This window comes from Rhodnius prolixus, unplaced genomic scaffold, assembly GCF_049639745.1.
Source record: "Rhodnius prolixus isolate KJV_2025 unplaced genomic scaffold, Rpr scaffold_4, whole genome shotgun sequence".
NCBI classification, from domain to species: domain Eukaryota; kingdom Metazoa; phylum Arthropoda; class Insecta; order Hemiptera; family Reduviidae; genus Rhodnius; species Rhodnius prolixus.
The window spans coordinates 576,284-594,332 of record NW_027411614.1 but is presented as its reverse complement, the minus strand read 5'-3'; the positions used below and the strand labels follow the sequence as shown (position 1 = coordinate 594,332).

The window sequence follows — 18,049 nt, the reverse complement described above, 5'->3', positions numbered from 1 at the left end:
GGGTGAATAGTTTCACCAACTGGGAGTGCTGTAGGATACGAGATCTTAACTGGTACAATTGGGGGCAATATAGATGTAGGATCAAGGTTGCAGATTGTAACTGAGAATCTAGTCAGTCAGGTAAAACACTGAACTTGATAAAGAAATGTGGCTTTAGCTAGAAACTTCAGAGAGGTGGAGGAAAAGAAAAGAAGCTTTAGCTAAAACTTCAGGGAGATGGAGGAAAAGAAGCTGTAGCTAGAAACTTCAGAGAGGTGGAGGAAAAGAAAAGAAGCTTTAGCTAAAACTTCAGGGAGATGGAGGAAAAGAAGCTGTAGCTAGAAACTTCAGAGAGGTGGAGGAAAAGAAAAGAAGCTTTAGCTAAAACTTCAGGGAGATGGAGGAAAAGAAGCTGTAGCTAGAAACTTCAGAGAGGTGGAGGAAAAGAAAAGAAGCTTTAGCTAAAACTTCAGGGAGATGGAGGAAAAGAAGCTGTAGCTAGAAACTTCAGAGAGGTGGAGGAAAAGAAAAGAAGCTTTAGCTAAAACTTCAGGGAGATGGAGGAAAAGAAGCTGTAGCTAGAAACTTCAGAGAGGTGGAGGAATAAAGTCTTTTTTAGCTGCAGCGCCTTCCAGAACAGGAGACCCTCTCGAGTTCAAAGCTTAGCTTTAAATCACAAAACCTTCTTTTAAAGGAAAATATTGATATTATTGGAGTTTTTAACGTTAAGCTTGACGAAACCTAAAGTTGAAAAGTGAGAATGATGAGATGAAGGCTCCACCAGTCAGTAGTGCCAGAACTAGTTTGGTGCACCTTGTGCAGAAGACTCCCTACACAGACTTCCTACCATGCATCCCTAGTTCCCACCCACACTGCCGGAGTATGAGAGGTTGGAGGCAGCCACCACCCCACCCACCGACAGTAGCTAGTGGGAGGCGGCCGCCAACATCAATTATTTATAGACAAATGGGCCTCTACTCATCTAAAAGTGTGTACAGAGAGATAGGTAATAGCCAGTGGTCGGTCGCCAGTACTCCCGGGGTGAAATATTTAACGAGTTTCCCAGTGCAATGTAATGGACTCTCTCTCTTCTGGCTCGGTCCGAGAGTGTATGTACGAGTATGTATGTATGTAGTAGTTGGCGGAGAGAAGTTGGGATCAATACAGAAAGAGAGGGAACAACTCTGGACGTCGCAACTACCTCCCCGGCCTACAGGGGGGTACAAGGTTTTATAGACCAATTACACTCTAACTGACAGACGCGCGGCCCCCCCGCCCCCGGCACACACACACATACAGGGCCAAGGAACATGTGTATATACACAGGACGTTCTAGCCTACTACTATTACTACTACTACTATTACAACTAACAGTTTTCGGTCTGCTGTGAGAGCTTGTTGCTCCCTCTCTATGGCACCCACACATACACACAGAGGCAATATGAGTGTGTAACACAAACCCCAGAACCCCCTCCTCCTCCTCCCATCAAGCCAAGTTGAACCCCATCAGTGCTGGCCATTCTAATTAAACAAATATCTACCCAGAGATCAATACTCCTAACGATCTTGACTAATTACATACTTGGGAACATTACGCACCATCTCCCCACCACGCCTCCACTCTACAATACTCTTACACATTTACCGCCGCAAATTAAACTAGAACACCCATCCTCTCATATAACACGCCCCCCTCTCCACTCACCGCTCCCGCGCGCGGCTAAACTCTAGTTACTCGCCCTAAACTTCCAATCATGAAAACCAATATAACTGATATATATTGAAACTCCCAAATAGATTTTATAAAATATGACCCATATTAACATCTAGATAATCCATCAAAATATTTAATATAATATTTCTTTTAAAAGATCCTCTCTCTCACTCTCTTTCACCCTCTCTCTCTCTCTCTCTCTCTCACACACACACACACACACACAACCTTTTAACAAATTTATAGCTCAAAGTTATTAAAGTAAAAGATTAATTTTTGCTGAAACAGATAATCTCCTTCTTTTTTTCCCACCTAATGCCGCCAATTCTAAGTTAAATCTAGATATTTTTAAAAGGTGCCCTATTAAAAAGATCAGGCGCTAATAATAGCGAAGAGTTGAATTAAAACTTTTTTATTTCCAAAACAGGTTTCATTAAATTATCTTTTTATAAGGCGCCACGATAGCCGAGCGGTTAGAGCGGCTAGACCCGCAATGCTAAGATGTATTGTTGGTTTAGTGGGGTTCGATTCCCAGGGTCTAGGGCTTGAAATTTATTTAATGGTTAATACGAGAAATTTGTAGTAAAGTATGTTAGGCTAAACCCGCAATGCTAAGATGTATTGTTGGTTTAGTGGGTTCGATTCCTCCTGGTCTAGGCCTTGGATTTTATTTAATGCGGTTTATATGTGGATTTAGTAGTTTAAAGAGTTATTGCTTGCTTTACTGTCCCCAGAGACAGTAGGAGGGAGAGAACTATTGATACATGGTAGGAAGTCTGTGTAGGGAGTCTTCTGCACATGGTGCACCAAACTAGTTCTGGCACTACTGGTGGAGCCTTCATCTCATTATCCTCACTTTTCAACTTTAGGTCTCGTCAAACTTAACGTTAAAAACTTTATTAACATCAATATTTTTTCCTCAAGAAGTGAATTGGTGGAGTAGAGGATCTGAATTCGAGCGGTTCAAAAGGAAATTTTTCGAACATTTTTTAGACATCAGGTAAAGCAAGGCAACAGTCACCCTTTGAAGGGCCTCTAACAGGGTAAAGTAGGGTTGCAGTAGATCTCCCACCATATTTAAAATTTATTTGGAAAGGCTGATGAATGTGTGGTTAAGGAAATGTGAATTAATGGGTGCCCCCATACAGGAAACAAATATCTGTTTACAATTATTTATTATTTTTTTCACAGTCGATCAATTAATCGCCCAGAATGAAATTAATGATTACTAGATCATATTTTAATAGGTGATAAATCCATACATTACACTGAAATGGGAACTTAAAAGACGTAAGCCCCCAAACTGGGCCAAAAAATGCCCATAATTCTATTTCCCATATATACGTAACAAGTATATAAAGATTATAGGAGAAATCGTAGCAGCCATTTTTGGGCAAATCTCCACCCCCCCTCAAACTGGGAAATTGATTCTGTAGAGTGGCATTTTCAAAATACTGGCCACAGACCGACTGACACGAAAACACTCTCAAGATGGAGGGAGAAAGAGGGAGTGAGAGAGAGAAACTTACGAAACCAGAGAACCTCAAAAACGACAATTTCCGGTGTAGACTCGAAATAGAAAACTGGAATAGTTCCTCCAATCTAGCGTAAAAAGAGAGAGTAATAATAGACAATATTCTAGCAACTATGTTGTATCAAAATACATCCAGAAATTACATTATTGTAATTTTGTCTGTGTATTGGATTGTAAGACGAAGAAAAGGCAAATTGTTAGTGTATTAAGATGCCGTGAGAGTCCATATTGATAGATGAAACTTCCAAAACAATAGCTGTTATTATAACATAAAAAGTATTCAAGGGTATTATACCTGTTATTACAATTATGTTATGAAAGTAAGAATATATAATCACTTTGGTATTTTATTTTGTGAAAAATTTAACTCGAACACAATGGCTTCTCTTAAAAGGTAAAAAAAGGTTAAAAAAAACCATTCATTGAGAAAATTAAAAGGAAAATCAACAGCCTAAGTGTGTGTGTGTGTGTGTGTGGTAAAAGTTGTAAAAATGAAATTGATTCCCTTGTTTATAAATTTTCTTTTTATTTGTGGAAATGATTATAATAAGGAGAATAAAGAGTGGACGAGGACCATTCATTGCGAGCGCGATATTGATCGCCCCTGGCGGCAAGGGACGGGTGTCTCCTTGTCACACGATATCGTTGGCTTGCTGGGCCCCCCCACAGCTGTTTCGGTCACATGTCTGCGAGCTCCCCCACCATTTTAAACTCATGAATGTTAATCATTTACAACTCAGCAATCACCATTCTAAACTAGTAGGACTAAGCCGCAAAAAAAATTGTTGGCGATTTTATTCACTTTCTCTAACAGGAAAATGGCAATGATCGTGACAAATTTTTATAAATCTAGACTTCCGCTTTCAAAAAAAAAAATAGATATTTCAGCCATATTCCTCTTAAAATAGTCACTCAAATCCGATCTTGGACTCGCATCTAGTAAAGTAAAAAAAGTAAAGTAATCGCCTATTTTTTTCAGACGGGGCTTAACGTCCAACTACCAATCAGGTGTCGTGGACGGAGGCGACTAGCAAACATACTTTACTGTAAATTTCTTATATTATAAACATTTAATAAAATCTAAGGCCTAGACCAGGGGAATCGAATCCACTAAACCAACAATACATCTTAGCATTGCGGGTCTAGCCTATAACCGCTTCGGCTACAGTGGCGCCCGCATCTAGAAAATCCTATGCCCCATGGACAAAGACGTCCGAGGCATCGTTGGCGGCCACGCGAATATGAAGCCTGATAACGGCTTTCTAGATAGGCAGTAACCACCCCATAACGCCATAATCGCCTAATACGGCTGTAACAGCTGGATGGCTACCGTTCACGAGTCCAAGTCATTGTGTGTGCGCGCTGGCTTTAAGCCAAGGCACATACTTTATGTATATATCCATCTATTTTACTTATTGTACCAAGTCTAAAAATAAACTTTTAAAAAATGAAAAATTCATGTGTTTTTCAAGATATAAATTTTGTACGAAATAATTTTTTACTACCGTACAAACCGGAACTAGGAAATAACTCTGATGTTAATTACGTTTTCTCTACAATATTTCACTTTAAATTTACATTTATTATTGATGGCAACTAGTTTCGAAAATTTGAAGCGACGTTCACAATAACTGCACAAACAATGAATAAAAGAAAATAAAAATAAAAAAAAAATAGTAGGGGAGAGATTGCAGCATCCATAATGGTAATTGTATCTAGGGGCTGGTATAATGGTTGTTTTAAGGGACTGTTGAAAGGATGAAAAGTGGATAGTAGGAGTGGTTTTAGCTAGGTAAGTAGAAACCAGTGTCATGTAGAGTTACGTCGCAAAATCTCCACTTTCGGAAGTAGGAACAATAGACTAAAAGGAAAGTGAAATAATGGAGGGCATTTCTACTCTGGTGAAGATTTAGGGCTAATAGAGAACATTAAGAGGGGGGGGCCATTCCCTTCAGGGTATTAATGTGCCTCCCTTTTTTTAAAAAAATTACAACAAAAAATTACTTAATAGATTTACAGCCAATTTTGTAATACGATATTATTTATTACCTCCCTTAATTTTGATTGAAACCTGGGAGTTTTTACTTTAATTGAAGGAAGTTTACCCCAGGAACCTAAACTAAACTATGAGTTTCAAAGCAACAGTAATCGTATTCTAGAAACTATACAGACAAACATCGTGCAATAATACGTATATAGACTCACCTGATTGACAGTTTCAGTGTAGAAGAGAGCAGGATTAGGGAGAGGTCCCGTTCTGGAATGAAGCAAACCAATGAAATAATTAGTTACAAAATATTGTGCAAAGCTAAGCAGTAAAAGTAGATATGCTGTTATTTATTATAGTTGTTTTTAAAAAAAGAAGAACTAGAAAGAAATCCCACCAGCCTATATTCTAGGATATCTTTTGCGCTTGTGAACTAAGTACTTGCGATGTTGCAGAGGACAGTATCAGCCTTGCGAATTCAATTGGCTAAGAGTTATACAGTAGATACAGAAGTTGCTGAAGAAAGAGCAACTGCCATTAATAAGATTTCTTCGTAATTTTCGTAAAATTCAATTAATCTGAACGATCACATGAAAGAAGTGAGGTTGAAGGATCACGAGTCAGTGGTAAGACGGCTTGGAAAGCTCTTCAGCTAAGTCCCATACAAAATACTAAACTACCTTCTTGCAGAACTAGGAAAGTCTTAAAAATACCATTAAATGTCGCCCACACTAAGAGTAGAGAAAAACTGGAAGAAGTAGCCATCAATGGTTTGAGTACACGATGGTGCAAATGAACAATTTGGGGGAACAAATTCATGATTTGCGACTTATGAAGCAAAGAAGGAGTAAATGAATCGCAATTTTGTTCCAAGGGAATTCCAATTAATTCTAAATTTAACAGATGTAAATTTAACTGAACAATATCTTAGGCTTTCCTAACTTTTCTTAGTAACAAGCAGGATCCTGCAAGATTCCTCCGTGATGGCTTTGAACCACCTTATTTGTGGCCTAGGCTCCAGCTGATTTCTGTAAATAGCGAACTAAGATTTAGATTTGTCAACGATATCCGCAGTGAGCTCCCCCCCTTCTACTCCCACCTAAAACTATATTGGCTCCTTTAAATGATAGTGTTTGAAAGATTGGACACCGTGAATCTGTAAGTATGATTGTGGTGACGGCGATAAGTATGATTGGGGCGCCACGGTAGCCGAGCGGTTATAGGCTAGACCCGCAATGCTAAGATGTATTGTTGGTTCAGTGGATTCGATTCCAGGTGTCTAGGCCTTGGATTTTATTTAATGGTTAATATGAGAAATTTATAGTAAAGTATGTTGGCGACTATTCGCCTCCGTCCACGGCATCTAATGTGGTAGTTGGAAGTTAAGCCCCGCCTGAAAAAATAGGCGATTCATTTACTTTACTTTTTCTACTTTTACCTTTGTGGTGATGAGCTAGACTTTGCCAATGGGTTTACGAAATCACAGGCACTAGCAAAATTACCTTCTTAACACCAAACCTACCACGACCGGTCAATTGACCGTTTTCTAAATTTGGTTTAAATTTTCTAATTACAGCGTTATCCTACCTCCATTAAACTTAACGACTTTTCCTAAAATAAGTATACAATTGTTTTTTTAATATTCACTTCTTTTCCTAATATTTGATTTTTGAGAAAAATTTGTAGTCCGTCTTAACTACCACGACCGGTCATTTGACCGGCTGAATATTTTCATTTTATTTACTTATTATTTAATTATTTAATATTTTATTTTATTTATTTATTTATTTTTGTAACAGAATTCTCTCAAAAACTCAATTTGATAATGCATTTATCGGATTATTGTTTGCATGTGGTGCATATCAGGCGAAAAATGTACGATATTGCCCTTTTCACTGGAACAAAAATAGGGACGAGCATTCTTCTCAAACACTGAGCAGAAATGTATAGACGGAAATTTTGAGGTTTATTCGAGTGGATCAAAGAAATAATCGTTTACAAACCGATAAATTTGCTTTGATTTCTAAATTTTGGAACAAATTCGTAGAGAACAGTCAAAACTGTTCTAACCAAGAGCAAATATCTCTTCCAAGGACAATTTTTCTCGACAAAGTCAAGATGCAGATTTACTCAGTACTTGCCAAATAAACCGGACAAATTTGGTATCAAATCTTGACTAGCGTTCGATGCAATAAAAGGCTTTCCATTTTTGGGAAAACGTGAAAGCAGAGAACCTATAGTTCCGCTTGGGGAGTTGGTCGCTCTGAAATTAGCAGAAATGTATACAGCTCGTGGGAGAAATATAACCGTGGAAAATCTCGGAGATGGCCTCAACAAATAGTTTTCAATTTCCTAGACTTAGCCCCGGGATAAATGCATAGATTTTGTATAAAAAAACTACCGGAAGTGAAATTTCAAGGCAAAATTTGTGTTACCATTGCAAAAACATGACAAATATTAGTACACGAACAAATGGTCGAGAAAATAGCCAAATAAGATACTGCAAAGGCAATAAGTCTAAAAAATGCTGTCTAAATTGTAAAAAATACGTATACGGGAAATTTGCAATTAAGAAGCCTATAATTATAAAAAATGATGCAAAAAAGAGTAAATTCTACGAGATTTATTTTTAAACCAAAGTAACTATGCTTTTTCATCGTTAAATAATTATTATCTTTATTCTAAAATAAGAAATTTAAGTGATTTTAAAGTGCGGTCAATTGACCGGTCACGGTAGGAATAGTTATGCATAAATGGCGGTAGGTTTAGTGTTAAGAAGTATGTCTATTGTTTTGAATGTCGTAGAACTGAAAAACTGGCACGCAGGGATGCCAGAAATCCCTGAAGAAGTGGCTGAACAGGTTCCTGGAGCCATACTTGGCTTGTGGAGGAAAATTCAATAACCCTACCTCAAAAACTGGAGTTTAGCAAATTTTGCAAATTGGATACCTCAGTTTTTCCCAATTAAATTATATTTTAATTAAACAATTGATTAAACTGAAAATTGTAATAACAATTTCATCTATGCAATCAATATGTATGCAAAATTTCCCATTTAATTTTCAAACAAATAATTAGAGAAATGATAGTTTATTGGAAAAGCAATAGAGGCCCGGTAGCGGAAATCAAATCAGTTTAATTGAATCCTTTCTCAGTAAACTATATGGATTCAATTTCATCAGCAATAGTTTGCTGTAAGTTTATAGAAGCAGATCTATTCAATTTAGAGTTTAATTTCGATTTCCTCAGCCTCCAGCGATACCTTTCAAAAACCATATTAAAAGAGGAAAATATTTCATGCAAAAGCTTCAAAATCCACGTGATGTATTCTAATATCCATTAGGATTACATATTTTCAAAATCCTTTGAAGCCCTTCTTGATGCTAAGCGATGTAGTAAGTACAAAAATAAAAATAAAACATAAACAAGCGACACCAATTTAGAATGAATGAGATAGAAAATTTTGTGAATGAAAACTCTACTACAATGGCGTGGTCCATTGGTGGAGGTTGTTGCCATGGTAACACCCAGCTTTACATCCAAACTCCACTTTGAAGGTCTATGCTACTACCGATCGTGGTGTAAAATACTCGAGAATATACTTCCGGTTTTTTTTTTTTTATTTAAGTCTTACGTGTCTTTACAAACAAAAATTAGCCACCAATTTCCCAATGTTTCGATTGAATTAGTGAATGAACTGGAGACACTTTTCTTAAATAACTGATATGACGTAGAAAGTAAAGAATGTCCATTCAAAAAATCTAGAAGGTTATTAGTTTGGATATTGGAGTGAGGTAGGCGCCACGATAGCTGAGCGGTTATAGGCTAGACCCGCAATACTAAGATGTATTGTTGGTTAGTGGATTCGATTTCCACTGGTCTAGGCCTTTAATTGTATTTAATGGTTAATATGAGAAGTTTATAGTAAAGTATGTTAGGCAGTTAGATGCTAGACCCGCAATGTTAAGATGTATTGTTGGTTTAGTAGGTTCGATTCTCTGTCTAGGCTTTGGATTTTATTTAATGGTTAATATGAGAATTTAATAGTAAAGTATGTTTGGTAGTCGCCTCCGTCCACGACACCTAATTTGGTAGTTGGTCGTAAAGACTGCCTGAAAAAATAGGCTTTACTTTTATTGGAAAGAAGAATTAACTGTAGGGCGATTACCATCTCCATTTTACAGAATCACATCTGCCACCAAAGGACCAAAGGACATATCATTAACACTCTGGATGCAAAAAGACGCTATTCGTTACACCATCACAATTAGGGAAATAAAGACAGAATTTTGGACATGGACCCAGCAAATATTGGGTTCTCGTTGATTTTCTCCGTGAAGCAAAGCATGTTTATTGTATCCTGGTAGGTGAGTGTAACTACATTTTCAACTGATTCTCGTGCTTCGACATGTTGCACGAAGTAAGATCAACACCTTCAGATTGCTAAATACTAAACTAGTTTCAGTCATGAAATTAAGCCAAAAATGAAAAGCATCATCACTTAAAGCGAAAAGGACACCCACGGTATGTGTGGATGGAGGCTCTGACCATGGTAGCGCTCCCTCTCCTGTAGAATTCGAGCTTGTCGTCTACGATAACTCATGCTATCCTATTACAGCTTCTGTTTGGGGTAAAAGTTGTCTAATTAATTCTAAACGTGGGTGGAACGCCCTGTGGAAGTAGAACCAGCGGGGGGATATCCTGCAGAGCTGTTGGTTCCACTGTTTGCAAAGCTCGCATGTATGGATGGAGCCAGAGACGAGTGGGTTAGTGTACGGCGAATAGCGGTACTAAGACAATGGAAGTGGCCCATAATTCGTCAGTAGATAATACATGGGCGGCCTTCCCCCCCCCGCGCCTTGATTACAAAGTCCCCCCCTACGCTTTAAACTCATTCCCATACAAACATAGTTCTCCGGCTCTCCAGTCCCCCCACCCCCACCCGTCGGATTCTACAGCTCTCTCGCCACCAACATTACAACAAACAAACGACAAAAGACAACAAAACCCTGAATTACTCAAGTTAGACCATTAAGACAACGTTGGCGGGATACTGCAGCTAGTTTGATAGTTCCTGGGACTGGACTATTCACTAGAATAGTTCTCACCCAATAGCAATCAAAAATTTTTCTAAAACTATTCACTCACTAATTGCCCCAAAACTTTTTTCATTTTTTTAAAATATTTTTTTTTCTTGCTCTTACCATTAATAAGTGTAAAGTAAAGCAACAACCGCCTTCCTGTATCTTTTACAATACATACTCTTCTCTTCAGCATCAGTTTTTCTCCATCTTCAACTGCAGGGGTTGTCTCGGTGTCTTTTGTTTGCCCTCTTTATGGCCCTGGCTGGCCCTTCAGGCCTTGACCCCACTTGGTGTCCAACCTTGTCGAGGTGTTGGGGCTTACGCATTAAGGGCACTAGAGATTAAACCTCTCTAAAACTCTCGCGTCTTCCGCTTCTGGGTGTAGGCATCTTCGCGCGCCTACACCACCAATAAATCGATTTTTCAGTTAACAAAATTTTCTCGAAAACGATAACTATGAAATCATAATTCTTCTCTCTTGGTGTACTAATTGAAGAAACTTGGAGTGCTAAAACTTTTATTTGCAACATTTTAGACGAAAATTTTATCTGAGAGTGGGAGTGAATAGATTCTGAATATAAATTCTTCCATCGGAAGTACCACTTTAGAAGTTAGAACCTTGGAGATAGTGGTGAAGGAAGTCCTGTGAGTGTGTCACATCAGATCCCTTTTTTATTTTATGTACTGAGAACAGAATAACTCTACAGAGATTATCTCACCAATAACATTCAAGTTATTTAAAAAAAAATATATATATAACACAACCACCTCTTAGTTCCACCTCCAATCTTCGTGTTATGCAGACTCCTAAATGCTATTGGCTGCTAAAGACGCACAACATTCAGGACACCCACATTCACAGTTTTTTTTTGTTTTTTTTAACCTTTATTTACATAAGCAAGATTTAAAGATGGCCGTTCAAATATGTAAATGAGTTTTATATAGGCGAAAAGGTTTTATGCAGTAAATATGGTACAATTTAAAAATTGAAAAAAAAAGATAGTAAATGACTTCCAAGTTGCTATAGTAACCATGATAAAACCACAAAGTTTCCGTGTTGTGTTGCCGTATTTATTATATTATATACATTTATTATATATCTTGAGTTATCAATGGCATGTGGTTTTCCATGTATAATACTATAAATGCCCTACTAGTAGCACTTATTGTTTTATAATATAATCTGAAAAATGTAGGTTTTTACCCTCTCTTAATTTCTTATCAGCAGTCAATTTATTTCCTTTGTATTTGCGTATTAAATAAAATTTAAATTATAAGAAGTCCCATCCAAAAGAATAATTTAATTCATTTTTCTTTTTTCGGTTAAATTTTAAAATTTTTTCACAATGAAAAGTGACCTGTGCTGTTCAAGAAAAAGATTCTTTTTACCAAAGCGATCTAACATTGAATTTATTAGTAAAGTAAGGCCTACCTTTTACATCCAACTAACCCAAATTAGGTGTCGTGGACGGAGGTGACTAGCAAATATACTTTACTATATTTCTCATATAACCATTAAATAAAATCCAAGGACTAGACCAAGAAATCGAATCCACTAACCAACAATACACATTAGCATTGCGGGTCTAGCCTATAACCGCCTAACATACTTTACTGCAAAGTTCTCAAAAATATTAACCATTAAATAAAATCCAAGGCTTAGACCAGTAAATCGAATCCACTAACCAGCAATACATCTTAGCATTGCGGGTCTAGCCTATAACCGCTCGGCTACTGTGGCGCCTTAATGATGACACGCAAAAATTGATTAATTAATCTAATAAAACTTACACATTAAAAATATAAGTGTCACTTTAGGGTCAACTATCCTCAAAATGGCCAAAAATCTTCAAAAATAATGTATTGAAATCATAGTTATTGGTCTACAAGTAACAGATGTGCAAAGTTTGGAACCAATCGGGAGTATTTTATTGGCCGTAATACAAATACATTCACTCAGTAAAGTTATATTATTTACAGTTGTGAAATTTCCAACAAATCTAAAATTTAGCAACACATTTAGGAACTGACAAACTTTTTTTTATAGAAAAGTCTACTCATAGAAGTGCCCTAAATAAATACAAAAGTTTGAGGCATCCAGTAAAAGTTTTTTGATCTTATTCAAAATTTTTACTCAATAAAAATAATCTAATCAATTTAGAAGCCATTAAATGACTCTTAAAATGATTGGCTAATAACTATGACTGGGGAATTCAATATATTTACAGCAGTAAATGCTAGGTTTGTCACAGTAAATTAAGTAGACACTTAGTTATATTGTATAGCAGGGAAATGAGTAAGTTCGCACGATGATCCCCTTGGGGGAGCGGGCAACACTGCCAAACATACGACAGAAACTTGGGAAATCAACGCTAACCATAGAAAATAAAAAGAGATGAATAGTTTCAGCTGGCCGGTACTATCCGAGGGGGTTTTGTCCGGGGAGCCTCAAAGATAAACAGAAGGGCAGGGACATTTAATGGGATGAGAGTACGAGTAGGTGGCTGTTGGTGGGATGGAGCTCACTGACAGGAAATAGTGAGAGCCAGAGGCAGGGGTATTGTCACAAGCGGAACTTCCGTCACCACTTCAGCACAGTAATTGATTGCTACTTGTGCTAAACCCAGGGTGATATCCTCCACCCCTCTCTCTCCCCATAAACCCACTGTCCACTTCCCCATCCTGAGGGCTCCACGTCATTGATATCACACTTAGTCATTAGCCACCATTTCACTTACTTAAATTGATATCTCTTTATGATGCTGGACATATTCACAATGGCATCGCCAGCTAGAGAATAGTTCTACTGAACAATAACCATCACAGAGATATACCATCCGATTTATTGCTTTATAGGTATAATTCGAGTATGCACTAGATTGAAATTTCTACTCACGAAACACATTCATGCAATTTTCTAATATAGCAATCACTTGCATTCACAATTCTAAATGATCAATTTAACAGGCATAAATTGCACAATAGTTTGTTATAAAATCCCAAATTTGTAAATGGGAAGAGGTTATGATACCGAAATTGTGGTGTAGGCTACCTCTAAATCCCACCAAAAAGGCGTTATAAGTTAAAGTAATTGGGCTAACAAGAAGAAAACTGCTAAATCTTTGAGTCAGTATCGCTGCTGAACTTGGTGGAGGCGCTGAATTACAGCACAGTGTACCAATCAGTCAAATATAATAAAATTTACCACGTTTTTTTTAGAATTAAAGGGTAATTAATGAAGTGGATGAAACACGAAGTGTATAAATTAACAGTACATATATTGGCTAGTTATTACCAATGAGTCTATGCTTATATAGCCTCTGCAATACTGAATTAGACGCCACGGTAGACGAGCGGTTAGAGGCGATTGGATGCGAGAAAATGCGCTGGTTTTCGGCCTTTCTGCGGCACTTGCAGTATTACATCTGTAGTTCATTTGATACCCCTTTCAAGTGCCCAGGAAAAGTAACAATAACTCAAAAAAAAAAAGCCCTTCAATAATGGACAATAGGCTGAAATCTCATTCTTCTAACTCGGAAGATGCACCATTTCGCTACGAAGACATAATATTCTCCTCCAATACCTACTAGTATGTGCTTAAATCTGTAGCAGAGCTAGATTAAGAAATATGAGTGTATTTAAAAGTTATAGCCGACTAGAATGAATGGAAGAAAATGATTAGAGAAGGATTACGGTGATTTTAATTTCGGTTAAGCTATAAGGATGGCAGGAATATAGAGTACTGATCCATCCATTTGTTGTAAGGTTTATGTAAATAGTTGTATATAGTGGAGGGATGAATGTGTAAAGCGAATATATTTATAAGTAAGAATGGAGAGTGAGTGATATTCTAGTGATAAGTGATATTTAAAAAATAAAAGTAATATAAAATTAAAATTACACATATAATAAGTGTAATTATTTAATTACCAAAATGAGAAATCATTCCATTCCCGTAATTATTAAATTAATAATTTGTGAGAGCCGAAATAACCCTCAAATAGGGTACAGCTAAATAAGGTAACATGTAAAATATTTAATTATAATATTAATAAATATAATTACATAATAACTTTAAATGTTATTAATATAATTTTATACATTTTTTTTAATTATTATTACAAAAAAACCGGAAATTGGCCCAATCTTTTTGGATAGTCATTTATTTAATTACATTTTATTAAGGTAAGGTTAAGGTAATTGTTGTTTTATAATACCTTATGAAGAGATAGAAGGTACATTATTTTGGTCTAACGTATGGGACAGGATGTCCGGTTAGTGAATACGAAAGAAAGCTTCATTTGTGCTTCGATAAAATTTGTGCTTTGGTAAAATTTTACAAGAAACTCGATTGAAACGAAACTGAACTTCAACAGGTTATAAGTTCTAAACAAATTTTTAGTTCAGACGTTCTGGCTGCATCCTTTCAGGCGTCTTTGCGCGTATCCAAATCAGAGCCAATCCTTACAGCACTTCCTTTTGAAAAATGTCTGTCAGGATGTAAGAATCGGTTGTATCCAACTCCAACAACTGATACCTTCCTTCAGACAGTTCTAGGAGGAATGGGGTGAGCCGGCAATCAGAGATAGCCTCTCCAATGCATTTTGAGAATGATTTCTGTTCCCTATCCTTCAATCTTGCTATGAAGAGGCAAGATTTGATGATCACTAAATCCCGGCTATGGAGATAAGTCCTCAAATTGTCTTTGTAAGCCTTCTCGTGGCGCAGATGTCAAGTTTTTCACCAATTTCCAGTGTTGTCCATAGGAATATTATTCCCTTGGGAAACGTCCCATGGGATGGGATGGGACAGCACACATTTGTATTTCCCATGGTAAAATCCAATATCCAATTTATGGCTACGAAGTAGTTACTAAGAAATTAAATGCATTTTAATACTTGATATTGTAAAATAAATTTAGGCTAAAATTCGCAGTTGCGTAAGTGCAACAAAATATAATTCATTCATCATCTATGTAACTGCATGGTGCTATGAGAAGGATTTCGAGTCTAAAGGTTTTCCTAGATTTTTTAAAGGCTCTGTCAAGGTTTTCTCAATTTAACGAGCGGTAACAGTTAATAAAGTTAATAAATTTAGTCGTTTTGCATGTCTCTTTGTACATGTAGTCCTATTTAGTAGACACTAAACGTAAACTTTCATAAATTTAATAATTTTATTTGAACTGTATTCCATTTTAATATTATGGGAATCCCGTGGGATGGGACAGGCATAAATTGCCATGGGATGGGATGGGATGGGACAGAAAAATATGTCCCATGGACAAGCCTGCCAATTTCAAGGTTCAGATATGAATTTTGGCGCATTTCTAAGCTGTGCGAGCCTAGCCTCTAACCGCTCGGCTACCGTAAAAAGGTCAAATTAGAAATTACGTAAATAAATTTGACGAATATCGGTTTTACGGAAGTGTTGCTTTACATTTTGTGGATTTTTTTTTAGCGATTTTCCGCTCAAAATAGGTTCAAGAAAATTTTATGACATAATCTTGGTCATAAGAAGATTCAAAAAGCTCGGGTAGACATATTAGAGTACAATTACCTCACGTAACGCTATTTTGAATTTGAGAAAACAATATGAAGAGCGAGAGCGAGAGAAATTGGAATACATCCAATCCAAATGTATAGAGAGAGACAGATGGATAGATAAGCTGGACCAAACGTCTAGCAGGAAAGTTAAACTAATTTATCTTAACAAGTGTAGAGACGACAAGAGTGTCTGTATGTAAGTAAATCGTCTTCATCAGGTTAGGTAAGATTTGTTCTTAAATAAACGCAGCCCTAATAAGAAACGCGCGCGATGTTTGGCCCTAATCCAGTCCTCGCTTCCTTCCTTCTGAGAAGGGCAGTAACAGAACTTTTTTTTTTTATTTTTTTTTTAAAGATGATTTTATTTATGTTTTAACAGTTTTAGTTAAAGCTGATCTGTGAAATATTACTTGCTACTAATCACGTACGAGTAGTAATATTAATACCATGGTACTTCCGGTTTTTCGATGCTGACCAAAATCTGTGGCATCTAAGCTAAATATCAAAATTTAAATTTACTGCGATTTCCTGTTTCTGTTTCCGACAGGAAGCCAGACGTACATACCTTTTCCGGGCTAAGGAGACGAGTATTTCCCGTCAAAACAAAATCAAAAATGGCCACGATTATAACACTTAGAGAAATTAAAAAAATTAATTATGAAATGAATTAACAAAAAATACATATCCAATTATGGCTACGAAGTAGTTACTAAGAAATTAAATGCATTTTAATATAAATAATACGGCCTATTAATCTATTAGTAGAAAATAAACATAGGAAATAATTATAAAATAGACTGGGCCATAGACTTGGATTGTTCTGTATCTATCTCTCTCTCTCGGTTTCACCATATCTCTGTCTACAGAAAACACCGCTGTAAGAACAATGGGGTTATTATCTTAACTGGGGGATTATCTGCATTAACTTTAATGGAATCTAAGCGAGAAGATCGTGGAGAGAATAGAGTGTGGGTGACGGCATAACTATTCTCTAATTGCACTAATGCATATTAAAGTACGTGTATGTGAATACGTTTAAAAACTAAAAAAAAAAAGTAAGCGTACGCTGGTTTGTGCGTGTGTCAGTGTATTTCCGCTCTAAAGCTACGTTTACAATACAAACGAACTACACCCTAGAAGAAGAGCATTTTACTATGAACTAGATCCTAGAAGAAGAGCATTTTACTATGTTCTATGTTCGTTTAGTGGTATAAACGGGATTCTTTTAGTTGTTCTTAGAATGGTTTTGCAGCGAATGCTCTTGCGAACACTAAACTTAACATTTCCGTTCATCCTATTCACACTATTCTCAACATAACCTTCTAAAAAACTTAATTTTTTCAAATAAATAAAATAACTACAGATTTAAGTGTAAGTAATATGGCTGTTTCGAGAAGTAAATCGATAATTTTTTACTTCAAAATTATTCTATCACTTAAGATCCAACACGATCACTTCCTTAATAAGATCGTTTCTTTTTTGATGACCAAAAATTAATTATATGGATTGTATCTGCACAGAATAATAGATCAGAGGACGTCATCTAATTGCACGAAACGGAAAGTAGAGGATAATTTCAATCAAGTATGGACAAAGAAAGAAATATCCTATTTTTGAAACACAACTTGTAACCTAGAGGCCCCTTTCCGGTATGAAGATATTTTTTCTAATAACCTCGAGGTGTTGTAGGCTACCTTGGTGGAATTCATTGGGAGTGTAAATAGTATGGAAAGTACGCATGTATGTGTGTTTTTTGGATCGGAACATTGAGTTTGTATATAGACGATATAAAAGACGCCACGTTAGTCGAGCGGTTAGAGGCTAGACCCGCAATGCTAAGTTGTATTGTTGGTTAGTGGATTCGATTTTCTAGTCTAAGCCTTGGATTTTATTTTATGATTAATATGAGAAATTTTTAGTAAAGTATGTTTGCTAGTCGCCTCCATCCACGAAACCTAATTAGAGTCGCCTATTTGTACGATCGGTTTTGGAGAGTGGTAACTTCAAGTCTATAATAATTGAAATTTGTAGGACCCAGTCTGATATCATTAGCTGAATGACCCACGTTTATGCAAGAAAAAAATATTTAAAAAAAAATTAAATTCTTCCAAGTTCTGTTCAAAAAAAATAGTCAGGATAAGTACACCATTTTCTAACACTTTGAGAAATTTGGCGTAGGAGACGCCCCTCCTTGATTCCAACGATATT

General features: G+C 36.6%; 1 protein-coding gene across 4 annotated transcripts in view; it reads right to left on the bottom strand.

Annotated features, from left to right (window-relative positions):
* The window catches only part of LOC141455902 (uncharacterized), a 461,930-nt gene that overhangs the window by 324,443 nt on the left and 119,438 nt on the right, over window positions 1-18,049 (bottom strand). For all 4 annotated transcript variants that reach the window (XM_074131387.1, XM_074131386.1, XM_074131388.1 and 1 more), the window contains one exon: window positions 5,433-5,484. In XM_074131387.1, the coding sequence (XP_073987488.1) occupies window positions 5,433-5,484 (52 nt within the window). The remainder of the gene's footprint in view (window positions 1-5,432; window positions 5,485-18,049) is intronic.